The sequence below is a fragment of the Microcaecilia unicolor genome, chromosome 1 (assembly GCF_901765095.1).
Source record: "Microcaecilia unicolor chromosome 1, aMicUni1.1, whole genome shotgun sequence".
NCBI classification, from domain to species: domain Eukaryota; kingdom Metazoa; phylum Chordata; class Amphibia; order Gymnophiona; family Siphonopidae; genus Microcaecilia; species Microcaecilia unicolor.
In genome coordinates, this window is record NC_044031.1 from 359,618,690 (window position 1) to 359,637,745 (window position 19,056).

The 19,056-nt window shown below is 41.6% G+C and overlaps 1 protein-coding gene across 1 annotated transcript in view; it reads left to right on the top strand.

Annotated features, from left to right (window-relative positions):
• The window catches only part of SLC9A3 (solute carrier family 9 member A3), a 412,188-nt gene that overhangs the window by 253,595 nt on the left and 139,537 nt on the right, over window positions 1–19,056 (top strand). The window contains exons 8-9 of the mRNA XM_030209723.1: window positions 11,246–11,335; window positions 13,014–13,084. Of these exons, the coding sequence (XP_030065583.1) occupies window positions 11,246–11,335; window positions 13,014–13,084 (161 nt within the window). The remainder of the gene's footprint in view (window positions 1–11,245; window positions 11,336–13,013; window positions 13,085–19,056) is intronic.

Consider the following 19,056-nt stretch of genomic DNA (forward strand, 5'->3'; position numbering starts at 1 on the left):
TTCTATTTAAAATAATTTCATCCACACATTAACCAAAAATGACTAAATGTTTGTGATACAATTATTTTCTGTTGATAAACAGGATTGAGTTAGGCACACAAGTGATGATGTCATTAAACAGCAAGGGGGTGGGAACTGCTCTCCCAGAACTTACAACTTAAAATTGCAGCCTCACTACTTAATTGGCAGTACTTCATTTACAGGTTTATAAAATGGGGCAGCTACATGTAGAAGTGGTACCACTTACATGGAAGTTATTAAATTGCCACTTTCGTGCATAAGTGCCAGCGCCTCCACAAGAAAATTGCCAGATCCATTCCATTCATTTTTTCAACATGCATATTTGTAAAATGACTACATATTCCAGGAAAGACACATCATTCATTCAGGTATTTTAGAAAAGGATCAGTGTTGGCAGATTCTTTTCTAAAATACCACTGAAATGGAGCACATCCTGACCTGGATGTCTCAGTTCTGATTTCTACACCTGTATGTAAAATGTGGCTCTATGACACCTCTCAGAATTTTGTCTGTGCCCAAAATGTGATAGAAAAATCCATAACTTTTACATGCATACTAAATGCTTATTGTGTCTTGGTCCTGAACATGATGAAAATGAGTGTAAAAATTGTGCTCACATGTCACCAAGAGCATGAAGAAACTGTCTAAACTGAATCAGACATGTACCCCTGAATTCTATATATGGCGCTCAGGATTACCCAATTTCTGCACACAATTTAATTGAATAACAAGTCAATTAGCACTGATAATTTGGCCCTAATAATCAATTATTATTGGTTCTAATTGGGATGAATTTAAATTTATCCATATATAAATTGTACATGCGGCTCCAGAAAGGGGGCGTGGCCATGGGAAGGTTATGGGCGAATCAGGGGCATTCCTGCAACTTATGCATGTTGTTATAAGGGAGATCTGTGCCTTATTTAGGTGTAAGGGTTTAGTTGGTGTAAGTCCTGGTGCCTAAAGTTAGGCACAGCTCTCGGCACTAAGTGCTTTTCTAAAAATGCATAGTACGGTTTTTTTTGTGCCATTTTTCTGTGCTATTTATATAATTTGGTCCTTATTGTCTTGATCTGTTACTATGATCTGCAGAGACTACACAGGTAATTACTGTTTTATTCTACTACCTCTACAACTTATGGCATACACCCGTATAAACAATAAACACAAAGATAAATAAATAAATTGAATCAGACAGCAGTTGAAGCTGAAAAGAAATTGCTCTTGGAAAAGTCTAAGTCTCACAGAAAGGCTTCCTCTGCTCAGAAACTTTACTCTCATGCAGGTGACTCACGATTCATCCATAGACAAGCCTTCAAACTCTAGGTACAGTAATCCTAACAATCCAGTCACCCAGAGGCCCTTAAAGTATCTATGCTTATAGCGCTCTTGGAAAAGTCTAAGTCTCACAGAAAGGCTTCCTCTGCTCAGAAACTTTACTCTCATGCAGGTGACTCACGATTCATCCATAGACAAGCCTTCAAACTCTAGGTACAGTAATCCTAACAATCCAGTCACCCAGAGGCCCTTAAAGTATCTATGCTTACAGCGCTCTTGGAAAAGTCTAAGTCTCACAGAAAGGCTTCCTCTGCTCAGAAACTTTACTCTCATGCAGGTGACTCACGATTCATCCATAGACAAGCCTTCAAACTCTAGGTACAGTAATCCTAACAATCCAGTCACCCAGAGGCCCTTAAAGTATCTATGCTTACAGCGCTGCAACTTGCTGAGTACTTGCAGATGCTTAAGCAGAGGTTGATTACATCAACTCTAGCTAAAGTGCTAGGCCAGCACAGATTCTCATTCCAAAAAGGGAGATGCTTGAACTTGCTCTATGTGCAGAAATAGCAGTGCAGTGACAGTACCTTTTCTATGGAGCCATCCAACATTGTGAAGGACTTCTTCAACACAGACCATTCTCCAATTGTGTAGTCATCTGTGCAACATCTACTCCTACAACTGATGCAGAATAATTCTGCCAAGCATATTAAAAGTCACTGAGCATTGACTCCCTGTGAAAAATTGCAAGAGGACCTTACAAGACTGGGAGACTGGGCATCCAAATGGCAGATGACGTTTAATGTGAGCAAGTGCAAAGTGATGCATGTGGGAAAGAGGAACCTGAACTATAGCTATGTGATGTAAGATTAGGAGTCACCGATCAGGAAAAGGATCTAGGTGTCAGCGTTGATGATACGTTGAAACCCTCTGCTCAGTGTGTAGCAGTGGATAAGGTATTTATTAGGAAAGGAATGGAAAACAAAAATGAGGCATTATAATGCCTTTGTATCACTCCATGGTGCGACTGCACCTTGAGTGCTGTATGCAATTCTGATCACCGCATCTCAAAAAAGATATAGTGGAATTAGAAAAGGTACAGATAAGGGTGACAAAAATGATAAAGGGGATGGGATGACTTCCCTATGAGGAAAGGCTAAAGTGGCTAGGGCTCTTCAGCTTGGAGAAAAGACAGCTGAGGGGAGATATTATAGATGTCTATAAAATAATGTTTACTCTTTCCAAAAATACTAAGACTAGTGGGCATGCAATGAAGCTACAAAGTAGTAGTTTTAAAACAAATCGGAGAAGATATTTCTTCACTCAAAGTGTAATTAAACTCTGGAATTTGTTGCCAGAGAATGTGGTAAAAGCAGCAAGCAGTGGGGTTTAAAAAAGTTTGGATAACTTCATAAAAGAAAAGTCCATAAGCCATTATTAACATGGCCTTGGGGAAAATCCACTACTTATTTCTAGGATAAGCACCATAAAAGATGTTCTACTGTTTTGGGATCTTGCCAGGTACTTGTGACCTGGGTTGGCCACTGTTGGAAACAGGATATTGGGCTTGATGGACCTTCAGTCTGTCCCAGTATGGCAAACGCTTTTGTTCTTAAGTTTTGCATGTATTTTAATGTGCTCGCCTTGCTGTTTAAATCTTTGTATGGGTGAGATCTGGATAATCTTGAATTCCAATTTATTTTGCTAAACCCCAGGCAGAGCTTTATGTTCTCATGGAGAGGAGATATTGTCAGGCCCAAGTGTTGTTGTTATGAGGAAGGCATGTCATCTGGGTAAGGCCTTCTCAATTCAGGCTCCTAATACACTGGTATTAGTTATAGTAGCAGATGAGTCCCCCTCATTGACTTCATTTCAGCTCTCTGAGCATTCATGTCTGTTTCTTCAGAAAGATATTTGTAAACTCTTACATAGAAAGCATCCTATTTGGATTTTATTGTCTCTTTATTATCATCTTCAGATTTGAAGGATGAATTGGCTCATTATCTTCCTCTGTCCTCTCCAGTCTCATTTCTGTCTAATGTGGAGGGCCTACTAGATCCTTTGGTATTCAGCTACCCTCTACAGAACAAAAAAAAAAAAAAAAGATCTACAGGAATTCCTTCTGTCTCTTCTCTGCTACCACCAAGGAATAAGTCTCCATACAAGGACATTTCATATCAAACGTTTGTCAATTAAATGAGTAAAGAGGTTTCCTTTCCCATTCAGCAGGAAATAGCCCAGATCAGATGTCTTTGGCTTAAGACACCAGTACATGATATGCTTAAAGACCAGTGTCACAGTCCTTGCAAAAATGCTGTCAGAAACACTAAGCTTGACTGTCAGTTAAACCAGAGTATAGAACATCACTGTGAGAAACTCAGAACCCTTGAACCAAAATCTTATTTAATGCAAAGTCAAACAAAAGTAAAGACTTACAGTTCTGAAGTGCTGAACAAGAGTTTTCCAGTCTGCTCTCAACTAGCCCTCTCTGTATACAAAGAGGAGCTGGGAGATTTCAGCACTGTGCTGAGAATACATGTTGTAAATACTTTTAAACTGCTGAAAACTTGATGATGTTACAAAGGTTTTGAAAGGCTCATGCAGCAAGGCACAGTGATCAGATTACAGTTCATAAAGAAGCTTGCTGCAGAAAGATTCCCTCTACTCGATGGAGAGAGGAAAGGGAGCTACCTACCAGCAAGCCAAGAGAATCAGGCTAGCCAATAAGGATAGCCCCATAAGACATAGGCTCTTCCTGAGCTCATGCTCATGTTCCCTATCACAGAGAACAACAGAATCACAGAGATTTGTAGTCCTATCCTATTTAAAGAGACAGGAACTGAACCTGCTATTAGCAATGCTTAACACATATATTTAAACAACAAGCAATCTTCTTCCATGCAAATGGGAGCAGAACAACCAACAATTCCATATGTTGCAAAATCCACTTTCTATCCATCCTGTCTCTACAATTAGATGTGAAGCATAAAGTCAAACATCTCCAGGATTTAATAAAATCCAGTTATTCAGTCAAAAAATACACACATTTTTCTAATACTCCTCATTAAAAGGATTTTAGATGGATAGACCATTTTAGGAAAAAAGTATTCCAAGGAGCTACACACTCTATGCGAATAGCTGCTCACCAGCTTTATATGGTACAGTACAAGTTCATCATCTATGTGGTCCTACCACATGAACTTTACCCTATCACAACTTCATCTTGTATTTGTATACACTGGAGTCTGCAACTGCTCTCTGGCACTATGTAAGCCACATTGAACCTACAAATAGGTGGGAAAATGTGGGGTACAAATGTAACAAATAAATAAATAAATAAAGTGCAAGTTTTCTTGCAGGCTCTTTCTACAAAAGCTCAAGAGCAGCTGGTTTCCATACTAGCAGAGGCTGATGAATGTGGTACACATTTGATCAGGACAACTTCTAATTCATTTGAAACCTCAGCCAGAATCTCTACTCTGGCAATTCTAGCCTGATACCTAGCATAGTTATAGCTTCAGGCTTGCATGAGACTTCCACTCAAGTTAGCAGATGCGCCTTGTACTGGAGACTTGCTCTTTGGAGAGAAAGTAAAGAAACAAAATTAATGACCATTGAATTATTCTTCACCATCTCTCAACAATTCAACCCAGTTGTCTCTTCTAAATGTGCTCCATTCAACTAGTACAGAATTAGTTATTATTACTACAAAAGATGTTTGGGTCAATATTCAGCAAGCAGTGGTGAACATTCTTTTTAAAATGCTGACCATTTATGACCAATTTCAGACCAAGATATTCAGTACCGGGCCTTATCTGGGCACCCATACTGATTATTCAGGTCAGCAATGGTAACAAAAGTTATATGAATACAATCAATATTCAGTTATGTACCTGCATGACTTACCAGGTAAAAATAGGATGGTATTTAAGTGGTCCTACAAAGAACATAAGCTTTGCCATACTGGGACAGATTAAAGGTCCATCAAGCCCAATATCCTGTTTCCAACAGTGTCACAAATACCTGGCAAGATCCCAAAATGGTAAAAGAGATCTTATGCTGCTTATCCTAGAAATAAACAGTGGATTTTCCCCAAGTCCGTTTTAATAATGGCTTACGGATTTTTCGTTTAGGAAATTAGTCAAACCTTTTTTAAACCCTGCTAAGCTAACTGCTTTTACCACATTCTCTGGCAAAGAATTCCAAAGTTTAATTATACGGTGAGTGAAGAAATATTTTCTCCGATTTGTTTTAAATTTACTACTTAGTAGCGCCATTGTGTGCCCCCCCCCCCACCTAGTCCTAGTATTTTTGGAAAGAGTAAACAAGCAATTCATGTCTACCCATATCACTCCACTCAGAATTTTATAGACCTCCCCTCAGCCGTCTTTTCTCCAAGCAGTGACGTTCCTAGGGGGGGGGGGGTGGTAGGTGTGGTCTGCCCCAGGTGCACGCCGCTGGGGGGGGGGTGCCGCGCGCGCCTGTCCTCCGTTGTTCCATGCTTCTTCTCTGCCCCGGAACAGGTTACTTCCTGTTCTGGGGCAGAGAAGAAGCATGGAACAATGGAGGAGAGGTGCGCGCGGCACCCCCCCCCCCAGCAGCGTGCACCCGGGGGAGGTCCTTTGCAGGGGGTGTCTTTTCACTGGGGGGGGGTCCGCGCTGCACTGGGGGGGGGGTCCGCGCTGCACCCGGGGGGGGGGGCGCATCGGCGATCCGCCCCGGGTGTCAGTCCCCCTAGGAACGCCACTGTCTCCAAGCTGAACAACCCTAGCCGTTTTAGCTTTTCCTCATAGGGAAGTCAAGTCATCCCATTTATCATTTTGGTCACTAAATCAGGCATGGACATTATTCAAAAATACCATCTTGGAAGTCCAGTCCAGATGCATTCCACTTCTTTGCAAAGGTGGAAAGTTTTGGAGGCTGTGTCTTGCTAAAGATGTCAAAAGACTGGAAGCGGTGCAAAGAAAAGCTAAAGAAATGGTATGGGATTTTCATTGCAATCCAAACAAGGAGAGACTTGCCGACCTGAACATGTATACCTTGGAGGAAAGGAGAAACAGGGGTGACATGATACAGACATTCAAATATTTGAAAGGTATTAATCCGCAAACAAATCTTTTCCGGAGATGGGAAGGCGGTATAACTAGAGGACATTAATTGAGGTTGAAGGGGGACAGACTCAGGAGTAATGTCAGGAAGTATTTTTTTTACAGAGTGGGTGGTGGATACGTGGAATGCCCTCCCGCAGGAGGTGGTGGAGATGAAAACGGTAATGGAATTCAAACGTGTGGGGGATAAACACAAAGGAATCCTGTTTAGAAGGAATCGATCCACGGAATCTTAGCAGAGATTGGGTGGCGACACCAGTAATTGGGAAGCAAAACCGGTGCTGGGCAGACTTCTATGGTCTACGCCCTGATCGTGACTGAATAGATATGCATGGGCTTGAGTGTAAATTTTAAGGCTCTTCGATGTTAGCTTCAGAACTTTTAGTACAAGAAGAGTGTTGGGCAGACTTCTATGGTCCTTCCCTGAGAATGGAAAGGACAAATCAAACTCGGGTATACATATGAAGTATCAAATGCCATGTAAAATGAGTTTATCTTGTTGGGCAGACTGGATGGACCTTACAGGTCTTTATCTGCCATCATTTACTATGTTACTAAGAGGGGCATAATCGAATGGGGCCGGCCATCTATATGGCCGGCCATCTATATACCCGGCCTCGTAAAGCGGCATACCCAACTGCATTATCGAAACAAGATGGCTGGCCATCTTTTGTTTCGATAATATGGTCGGAGCCGGTCAAATCTCAACATTTGGACCGGCTTTAGAGATGGCTGGCATTGGTTTCCGGCAATAATAGAAACTAATGCCAGCTATCTCAAACCCGGCCAAATCAAAGCCATTTGGTCATGGGAGGAGCCAGCATTTGTAGTGCACTGGTCCCCGTGACATGCCAGGACACCAACCGGGCACCCTTGGGGGCAATGCAGTGGACTTCAAAAATTGCTCCCAGGTGCATAGCTCCCTTACCTTGGGTACTGAGCCCGACAAATCCCCCCCAAAACCCACTCCCCACAACTCTACACCACTACCATAGCCCTTAGGGATGAAGGGGGGCACCTACATGTGGGTACAGTGGGTTTTGGGGGGGGTTTGGAGGGCTCCCATTTACCACCACAAGTGTAACAGGAAGGGGGCGGATTGGCCTGGGTCCACCTGCCTGAAGTGCACTGCACCCACAAAAAACTGCTCCAGGGACCTGCATACTGCTGTCAGGGAGCTGGGTATGACATTTCAGGCTGGCATAGAGGCTGGCAAAAAAATACTTTAAATTTTTTTTTTAGGGTGGGAGGGGGTTGGTGACCACTGGGGGAGTAAGGGGAGGTCATCCCTGATTCCCTCCGGTGGTCATCTGGTCAATTGGGGCACTTTTTTGAGGCTTGGTCCTAAAAATAAATGGACCAAGTGAAGTCGGCCAAATGCTTGTCAGAGCCGGCCTTCTTTTTTCCATTATCGTCCGAAGCCGGCCATCTCGTAACCACTCCCCCATCCCGCCTTCCATACCCTGCCGACACACCCCCTTTAACTTTGGCTGGCTCTGCGACGGAAAGCAGTTGGAGCCGGCCAAAATCGGCTTTCGATTATAACGATTTGGCCGGGTTTAGGAGATGGCCGGCCATCTCCCGATTTGTGTCGGAAGATAGCCGGCTATCTCCTTTAAAAATAAGCAAGTATGTTACTATTGGGCTCATTTTCGAAAGAGAAAGACCCCATCTTTCGACATAAATCGGAAGATGGACGTCCTTCTCCCAGGGATGTCCAAATCGGTATAATCGAAATCCGATTTAGGACGACTCCAACTGCACTCCGTCGCAAGGACGGACAAAGTTCAAGAGAGCATGTCGGAGGCGTAGCAAAGGCGGGACTTGGGCATGCCTAACACTTGGATGTCCTTGACCTGACCCATAATTGAAAAAAACAAGGACGTCTTTACCCGAACGTGTTTTTCTTATGACTAAGGCACAAAAAGGTGCCCGAAATGACCAGATGACCACCGGAGGGAATCAAGGGTGACCCCCCAATACCCCCCCATTGGTCACTGACCCCCTACCACCCCCCTGAAATGTGAATACAAATATGATTTAGCAACCTGCATGACAGCTTCAGAGAGCCAGGTCTATTAGAGCAGCATGCAGGTCCCTGGAGTAGTGTAGTAGTCGGTGCAGTACACTATGGCGTGAGGGGTGCTGGTCCCTATCTCCTTCTACCTGTCACATTTGTGGTGGAAACTGTGAGTCCTCCAAAACTCACCAGAAACCCACTGTACCCACATATAGATGCCCCCTTCACCCATAAGGGCTATTGTGTACAGCAGTGGGCTTTGGGTAGGTTTTGGGGTGCTCAGCAGACAAGATAAGAGAGCAATGGTGTACCTGGGAGCATGTTTTTGAAGTCCATTTATCTCCTGGGGATGTATGGGAGACCAGTCTACTAAAAACGCTGGCCCCTCCTACATCCCAACGGCTTGATTTTCTACGTTTTTCACTTGGACGTTTTTGTTTTGAAAATGGACTAAAAAACAAAACATCCAAAACACAAAACCTTGTTAGAAGCAGTATTTTCAAATACAAAAGATAGACGTTTTTCTTTTTGGAAAATGAACTTCTTTCTTATTCAGATTTTGGATGTTTTTTGCAAAACGTCTAAAGTCGGACTTTAGATGTCATATCAAAAATGCCCCTCTTAGTCATGTATATCCTGGCATTGTAAAACTGACATTTAGACAGGTATGCAATATGTACATCTAAATGCTGTGTTATGCACATCTAAAACATGCAAAGGGCTTCTAATATAAGCACCTATATCACTTGGCTTTTTAATTGGCTTTTCCTGGATGTCCAGTTTTGTAAAATCCAGCACTTTTGCCTGTAAGTGCTAACATTTACACATGTAGGTAGCAAAATCAGCATAAACACAGATAAATGTCAGCATTTACACATTTAAAACCTCAAATGAGGCTGCTCTTTTTAGATGTGTTTATAGTGAAATGACTGTTGCTTCAGGCCATGCTATAACTTTCATGTACATTCTTGTGTGTCCTTATATATATTTTACAAAAGGCTCTTCCCATCATCAGTCAGCATGTTTTTTTATGCCACTGCCTCAGGCAAAACAAAACAAAAAATCCATATATTCAACAGCAGTATCTGAATATTCAGATAGATCAGTGAACTGGGGAAACTGTCCTGATGGTGGCAATATTCAGCCACTATGGGGTAAATTCTAGAACTGGTGCCTACAAATTGGCACCAACAATTTTAAACACTGAGTGCTATTCTATAAATGGTACGCATCCTTTATAGAATAGCACTTACTCCCGGATTCTTTATAGCATGCCTATAGTTACGCACAATTCCGTGTGTAAATCTAAGTATATTTTATAATCTATTTGTGTAGATTGTTTCAACAAGCTCTTAAGCGTTGTTAACAGCTCTTAACAAGCAATAACGAGCACTAATTGGCAGAAATTAGAATTTACATGCATACATTGCTAAGCATATTCTGTTATGTACTACGCCTAAATTCTAATGCGCACAGGCAAAAAGGGGCATAGTGAGGGGGTGTGGAAATGGGAGTTTTGTGGGCGTTCCATAATCTATGCATGTTGTTGTAAAATATGGGCCAGTGCGTGCAAATCTACGTGCAGAGAGTTACACCAGCTTTTTGTTGGCGTAAATGGATGTGTGTAGATTCAGTCGCATTAATTATGCCTACTGTGCACAAATTTACACATGGTATTTAGAATAATAATTGCCTAGTGCATGTTAATTTTGGGCTCCATACATAGAATTGACCCTTAGGGCATAAACTGCGCTTAACTTTAGGCACCGGCAATTACATCTGCTAAAAGCAGGCATTAATGCTGGCATCTAAATTAGGTGTTGTTCCGGCTGAATTCTGTATTTACATGCATAACATTTTGGAATGCCCCTAGCCATGCCCCTCAAAATTTACACGCATTAGGATTCATATGCGGATCATTATAGAACACGATCTACGTGTAAATCCTAATTAAGGCCAGTTAACACCAATAATTTGATGTTTGAGGCCAATTATTGGCATCACTTACTACTACTACTTAACATTTCTAGAGCGCTACTAGGGTTACGCAGTGCTGTACAAATTAACAATTAAGGACGGTCCCTGCTCGGAAGAGCTTACAATCTAAAGGACGAAATGTCAAGTTGGGGTAGAAAGTTTTCCTGAGAAGAGGTGAAGTGGTTAGGTGCCGAAGGCGATATTGAAGAGGTGGGCTTTGAGCATTGATTTGAAGATGGGTAGGGAGGGGGCACGGCGTATGGGCTCAGGGAGTTTGTTCCAAGCGTGGGGTGAGGCGAGACAGAAGGGGCGGAGCCTGGCTTATTAAACAATTACGTTGCATGCACAAATCAGCTATGGGTACTGATTTGCACGTGCAACCTTAGTCACCATTTATGGAATCCAGGGGTATATAGATAACTTATCTAGATAGCACACAACATTTGTGATGTCCTAAGCTACCTGAATAGTTATCTAGGTAACAGCACTGTATTCCACTTCAAACTGGATAACCTCCAGCTCCACTCAAGTTCCGCCCAAGGATTGTCCTGGCACTATGTAGATAACTGGATAACACATAGGTGATCAGAGGAAAAATTCAGGCACACTATCCAGTTGGTCACTGGCACTTATACAGTTAGAAAACACTCCTACCTGGATACTTGCTTTGAATATCAATTCTTCTGTTTTCAGTAAGCCTTTTGTAAAATACACGCAAACTGTTAACACCCCGACTTGGATGTCCCCTTTCCCCACCTAGCTGCCCTTTGCAAAACAGAGCTTAGAATGTCATAGATTAGCAGTGTTATAATTTGTGTTTTATTAATTCTAAATTACACAGGGGTTGACAATCAAGCCTTTGGTACAGTGGCTGAAAGTGAAGAGAAGTGAACATAGAGATCCCATGCTGAATGAGAAACTCCAAGGCACAGTAAGACTAAAAATATTGGGGTTGATATTCAGCGTGGTTTAAGCATGTAGGAGAGGGTGCTGATATTCAGCAGCACATAAGCAGGCAGTTCTGCTGAATATGGGCTCTAACTGCACAACATACTGTAAATGTGGAGGGGTGGTCTGGAGGCAGAGTTGGGGAGGAGCTGGCACTTATGTGGGCACAGGCCCGCCAGTGCCTGTATAGCTAAGCGACCAAATAGGTCAGCCTTTTCTGTGGTACTATCTTTTACCTCTTAGCTATGCAGGTGCTGGCACTTAATATCAGCCAGTGCCTGCATAATTTCAGAGTCAACAATCCAATCCCCCCTCATTTTTATTGCCCTAGATCCCTCCACTCTGTTTCCCAGCATCTTATCCCAATCCCCCTTATCCATAATCTGCTTAGCAGTTGCCAAGGACAACTTGCAATCTTTAGTATCTGTCTATTCTACCCTTAAAAACTCAGGGGTCCTTTTAATAAGGTGCGCCAAAAAATGGGCTGTGCTAGTGTAGGCACTTGTTTTGGGTGCGCGCAGATCCATTTTTCAGCATGCCTGTAAAAAAGGCCTTTTAAAAATTTTTGACAAAAATGGACGTACGGCAAAATAAAAATTGGCGCATGTCCATTTTGGGTCTGAGACCTTATCGCCACCCATTGACTTAGTGGTAAGGTCTCACGCGTTAACCGAACGGTAATTGTCTATGTGCGTAGAATGACGATTATCGCACAGTTTATATAAGTACATAACATAAGTACATAAGTATTGCCATACTGGGACAGACCAAAGGTCCATCAAGCCCAGCATCCTGTTTTCAACAGGGCCAATCCGGGTCACAAATACCTGGCAAGATCCCCAAAAAAGTACAAAACATTTTATGCTGCTTGTCCCAGAAATATTTTCTCCAAGTCCAATTTAATAATGGTCTATGGACTTTTCCTTTAGGAAGCCGTCCAAACCTGTTTTAAACTCTGCTAAGCTAACCGCCTTTACCACATTTTCTGGCAATGAATTCCAGAGTTGAATTACACGTTGAGTGAAGAAAATTTTTCTCTGATTTGTTTTAAATTTACTACTTTGTAGTTTCACCGCATGCCCCCTAGTCCTAGTATTTTTGGAAAGCATAAACAGACGCTTCACGTCTACCTGTTCCACTCCACTCATTATTTTATAGACATCGATCATATCTTCCCTCAGCCATCTTTTCTCCAAGCTGAAGAGCCCCAGCCACTTTAGCCTTTCCTCATAGGGAAGTCATCCCATCCCCTTTATCATTTTTGTCACCCTTCTCTGCACCTTTTCTAATTCCACTATATCTTTTTTGAGATGCGGCGACCACAATTGAACACAAGGGGGTGATTACAACCAGGGGAGATAGGAACAGGGTTGTGGGACTAGCTATTTGGGTCTTATGTGTCTTATGCAGGTCCCAATTGAACATTGGCTCACATACGTTCCAGCGACTAGGATGTGCTCGAATTGACCTGGATATTCAAGGCTGGAACCTGGACATGGCTCAGCATGGTCTAATTTAGCCAGCAAAGTCAGTACTTTAAAAACAAAATGCTGACCACTGTTAGCTGAATATTGACCAGATTATTTTAAGTTTTTTTTTCCTTGAGGTAATGTATACTGTCAAATTTCTGCAAACATTTAATTTTGTATGTGTTTTTAAAGGCATTTGATCATATTCTTTCTGCAATTGAAGACATTTCTGGACAAATAGGGCACAATACTATGAGGGACAAGTAAGTATTTATGTTTTTTGTTAAAAATGGATATGTGTCATGCTATTAGAAGTTTCCTTGTTCCTCCTATGGGATAAAGAAGTGAACCTTCTGCAGTGGTATGCTAGTAAATTTTTAAACAACAGGATCTCTCCAACCCCCCCACCCCCCCAAAAAAAACCAAACCCCAAAACCCCATAGATATGTATGTAACTGTATTATACATTCTATTAGTACAAATATGATATATGCAGGCAGCAACCAATTTACAAATAATATTAAAACATACAATATTCTTTACTGTAGATGCCAAATGGCCAATTGATTTTCGCCACACTCTGTAGCCAATCTATGTTTGCTATTCATCCCAATCTGCTAATTCTTTACACAATATATTTGTTGACATTAAGGGGCATGTTTACTAAGGTGCGTTAGCGTTTTTAATGCATCTGTAAATTTAAGGCGCATTAAACGTAACACGCCTATACATTTCTATGGGCCCGTTAGCGTTTAATATGCGTGCACCATTTACGCGCTTTAAAAACGCTAACACTCCCATAGCACCGCTTAGTAAACATAACCCTAAATCTGACAGATGATTTACTGTCAGACTATTTCTCACCCTATATACCAATTACCCACTATTGGGAAACTGGAACAAGCTGGATGGTGGTTACACATTCCTACATGGACACTACATGCCAGCAGAATCCTTCACCTCAGTCACACATGCAGAACATGGACAGACCCTCAACTGATACAAAATAGACAAAATATGGGGCCACAAGAAACATGCAGAGAAACACTTGAGACCCCCCCCCCCCAAGAAAGCCAGATTATATATGCAGTGAAAATACTAGTAAAAGTAACAGAAATGCATTTTCTTCCATAATCTGCTAAATAGAAAATTAGAAAAGATATATATTTCCAAAAAAGTAAATATCCATGAGCAATATATTTCCAAAAAGAAAGCAAACAACCATGAGCAGCATATCCCCTTTCTTTTCCATCCCATCCATGAGCAGCATGCATGTCCCCCTCTCCATCCCCTTCTATATGCCACATTTCTTCCTTTTCCTTTCCCTCCATATATGACATGTCTCCCTCTCTTTTCCCTTAAGGTCTCTCCCTCTCATCCACACAGCTTGTCCCCTGCCCTCCCTCTCAAACACAGCTTGTCCTCTTCTCTCTCCCTTTTATCCATAAAGCTTGTCCTCTTCTTTCCCTCTCATCCACACAGCTTGTCAGCTTTCTAAACCACTCATCCACATAGCATGTTTTTCAAACCCCCTCCCGCTCCCTGCTTCCCACCTTACACAGCCCTGGTGGTCCAGTGGTCAGCCGGGGCAGGAGCGATCATCATACGCTCCTGCCCATGCAGTCTCCACTCTCCTCCATAATCCGTACTATTGAAAATGTCTGCCCTGAGTTCCCACAGTAATCTCATGAGACTGCTGTGAGTTCCTGCGGCAATCTCGCAAGATTGCCGCTGAAGTTGCAGCAGTCTCGCAAGATTGCAGCGGGAACTCGCAGCAGTCTTGTGAGACTGCTGTGGGAACTCACGGCAAACATTTTCAATAGTATGGACTATAGCAGAGAGTGGAGACTGCGTGGGCAGGAGCGTATGAGGATCGCTTCTGCCCCAGTTGATTGCAGCAACAACCTGCTCGCAAAATTGGCCAAAATCAACAACCGGCTCACATGAGCCAGTGCGAGCTGGCTCCAGCACACTACCGGTCTTCTGACACTAGTGGTGTGCGCTGGGAAAAATCTTTTTTTTTAATTTGCATTTTTTATTTCAGTTCCCCTTTCTCTTTTTGTGTTCATTTTTTTGTTGTTGTTTTGTTTTACAAGAAAGGTGAGGGGAGGAAAATTAAAACAAAACAAAATTGTATCAATCCAGGATCCCATCCAGCCAACCCACACATCAAAAATAGGGGGCAAAAGCAATCTCCAGTTTACTCATGTACCTCTGGTGCTGTTTCCTTTAGTGGTGCAGCTGATGTGAGGCAAGTGCCATTTTTGAAAGTTTGTCATATGACCAGGTACTGAAAATATTGAAAATAGTTTGTTTCAGGTCAGCTGACACCATTAGAAAAATGAGCATTGGAGGGGCAGGAGTAACTGAGGATCTCTCTTGCTCCTTCCATGTGGAAAGTAAATCTATAAAGTGTACACTAACAGTTATGCTGACTTCAGGCATATTTTGTTAGAAAAATGGCATCTGTTTCAACAGGCATACTGCTGATGTTATAATAAGAATTTATTTTTTAACTTTTAAGTTTGATGTTTTAATCATGTTGTTCCTGTACATTGTCAAAATTTATCATGTATTTATTATTGTAAGCTGCCTAGATTTGTAGGGACAAGACATTCACCGGCTGTTTAATGGAATGCTGACAAGTGAGATCTAAGTAATGCAGGAAAGCTGAATCCACAGCATGAGCTACAGATAAAAAAGCAGCAGGGGTTTTTTCAGCCAGATAAGTCAAAACATTGATCCTGCTTGACAAGTTTAAACATTGTTTCTGCACGAGTTTAAGCTCTGTATATAAGCTAAAAACGATAGTACATAAAAATTTACAAAAAATTGATATAAACCAAAGAAGAATTATTTGTTATATAAGCACAGTTGAAACATGGATTAATTTATTGCAGTACACTTATTTTGAGGTGGTTGACAGCACTATCGGTGGTTGGGGGTAGTCGATGATTATAACTGAGGCCCAGATGCATCAACCAAACGTTAAAAAATAAGAAACGTAAAAGTGCTTAATGATTTTTAAAAAAACGAGGAATGCACTACAAAAACACTCCAGAAATGTTCGGATCGGTATTGCAAAGTAGGATGTATCACTGAATCGTTAAACCCATCGTTAATCAGTGCCTAAAGCATGCGCAGAGCAGCCAAGCGTTATGCTGGCTGCTCTGTGCATGCCACAAAGGCCCAGCTGTCAAAACAAAAAAAAACCCCACAAACAGGTGTGTTTTGGGAGGGGGAAAAGGCGCTTGTCATGAGCGTCCTGTATGGACGCCTTGCCCCCCCCCCCCCCCGCTGCTCTCCGTTTCCACCCCACGAAAAATCAGCAATTTTAGCAGCCCCTGGCCGGCTCTCCGCTCTTCCTGTGTATTCTCCCACACTAGCTCCGCCTCCTGCCATGCTCCGGTCCCGTGCCCTGCCCCCGCCGCCCCCCCTTTGGTTGTGGCTGCCGCTCCCCCCCTCCAACGCCCCCCCCCTTTGCCTTACCGGCCCGTGCAGCGCCTGTCACCTCTGCTGCACAGGCAAGAACAGCTGATCGGCGATTCAGAAGGCCTCCTCAGACGTCCCTTCTTTCTTCCTGGGCCCGCCCTCCTCTCACGTAGGTAAAATACGTAGTTTACCTACGTCAGAGGAGGGCAGGCCCAGGAAGAAAGAAGGGACGTCTGAATCGCCGGGGCTGCTAAAATTGGAGATTTTTTGTGTGTGTGGGGGGGGGGGGGGGGGGGAAGTGGAGAGCAGCGGGGGGGTGGGGGGGCAAGGCATCCATACAGGACGCTCATGACGAGCGCCCTTGCCCCCTCCTGATCCTTTTTTTCTTTTTTGGTGCTGAGGGAGAGGGGAGCAGCGGCGACCTGGGACGTCAATAAAGGACGCCCCTGACGCGTTTCCCCCCCCCCCCCCCCCCCCCCAGTTATTTTTTTTAATGGATTTTGTAAACTTCTAGCAGACAGACAGCCCTAACGAGAGGTACAGACTCTCGTTAGATTTCACGGTGTTTCCTGCGTTAAACGAATCGGAAAAGGTTAGTGCATGTCATTTCAATGGGATTTGTAGAAGAATTGCTCATCTGCATTCAGTTTTCGTTAGCTGCTACTGTGATCGGAAAATAGGCTTTAGTGCATGGAAAGGATAGGAAATTCTGCCTTAAGGGATCATTTAACGATGAAAAACGTTTAGTGCATCTGGGCCTGAGTCACTAAAGCTGAGGCTTTAAGGAGCACAAAAAAGAAGTGCCTGAGTGACAGTATGAGACATCCCCTTATTAAAGCATAAATAAGTGTGAGCTGCTGCACTGACAGTTTGTTGTGTAGATTTGTAGATAGGCAGGATATAAGAAAGTTTTAAAGAAAGACAGAATTTCAGACTGGGGGAAGGGAAAAGGGGTCTTTTTTATTTTTGCTTCATTTTTTATTTTTTTTTCTGGTGCAGTTTTGAAAATACAACATAAATGAATGAAATGTCATTTTTTTTTAACAAATTGAAATCAAACAAAAGCACATCCATATATTGCACTTCTTGCATTGTTAAAAATTTCAGGGGGAAACATTCCTAATTTAGGTGCAGACCAAAAAGGAACAGGAGAAACCTCCACGAACAATATAGCAAACCAAGCGGAGTAGAGGCTGACTAATAGACAGACCAACTCGGGAGATAATATTGAAGGCATTTTATTAAACAACTTGCACAAAAGACCCGACACAGTCTGTGTTTCGACGCACAAAGCGCCTGCCTCAGGAGTCATAGATAAAATTCTACAAAAATATATAAAACATATAAATGTATCACATTTAGAAGATAACATCAAAAATTCTTTCATATAAATCACTATTAAAAATGTTTACATCTCATGTATCGTATGAATATGTCATACATTATTTAAACAACACAAATCTAAAGTTAACGTATTATCTTGGCTAAAAAAAATATATAAGATAAAATAATTAAAAAAATTCCAAAATATATTCCATTAAAACATTCAATTAGACCTATGCGTATATAGCTAACAGAAATTAAAACAATTTCAAAACAGATGTGAATGAAATACATATATAATTGTAAATAATTAAAATGGACAACTGAATGAAAAAGTCCATTACCAGCGGATAAAGGATGTCGAACATTAGACTGACAAATATGTATGTATCCATGAATAGAATCTAAGACAGATGATATAAAACAAAATATACAGAAGAAACTTACCAAAACATGTATTGGCTCGGAGAATGCCCTCCAAACATGTACGTGGTGAAATAAATAACAAACAAGCTCTCCCTCTGGATGTTAGCTCTGTACAGACGGAAGGGAATGAACTAATGTATTGAAAACCACATCTTTTGAAATGACATCATAAATATCAAAACAAATAATGCTTAACTGTGAATAGAAAGAAGAGTGTATTCATGTTTTCAAATAATAGTGTCACAGACAAAATGTAGCTGAAAAGAGATGTGCAAAATAATGAAATATGATAAAATACGATAAACAGGGCGCCATACAATAGTCTGACATAAAGGCGATTAAACGATGTGGAAAATACATAGCCAATATAAGTCCACTTGGACAAAATCATTTTACTTAAAAACATTGTCCACACTTGATGCTTATTTAAGCCACCTTATGGTATATAAATATATGTTGGAGATCAAGACCTGTAATTGGTTCTACTCTCGTCTTAACATCAAATCTGTTTTTTTCTAAAAAACTGTTACCAAAAAAGAAACGCGATTCATCAAATACACTTTGCATAGTATCAAATTAAAATGGCTTGCATAACCCTGTGTAAAAATAGATATGGGGAGAAACAGAAGCGAAAAAACTGTTAAGTAAATCTTAAAATAAAAGCTAGAGATTACAAGTTTAAATCACACTTACCAGGGGATAAATAAAGATGCAGCGTACCGCCAGGATACCATCAACTCGTGATAGAAAAAACGGCTGGAACAGATGTCAGATTGAAAATGCATATGTATGAACGTCTCATTTTATATGGAGATTCAGACGTCAGGTAAAATAGAAGAACAGCACCAAACTAACAGAGAAACTGATATTGACTGCAAAGGCAATGCACAAAATTTATAAGTAATGTGGAAATGTATATAAAATGTACATTTTGATGTAAACTTAAGCGATTTATTTACTATATTATATGGCAAATAAAATTTGGAATATGAAAATAAACCCAATTAATGTATGAACTGAAACGATTTGTTTTCAAATGAAACTATGAGATGTG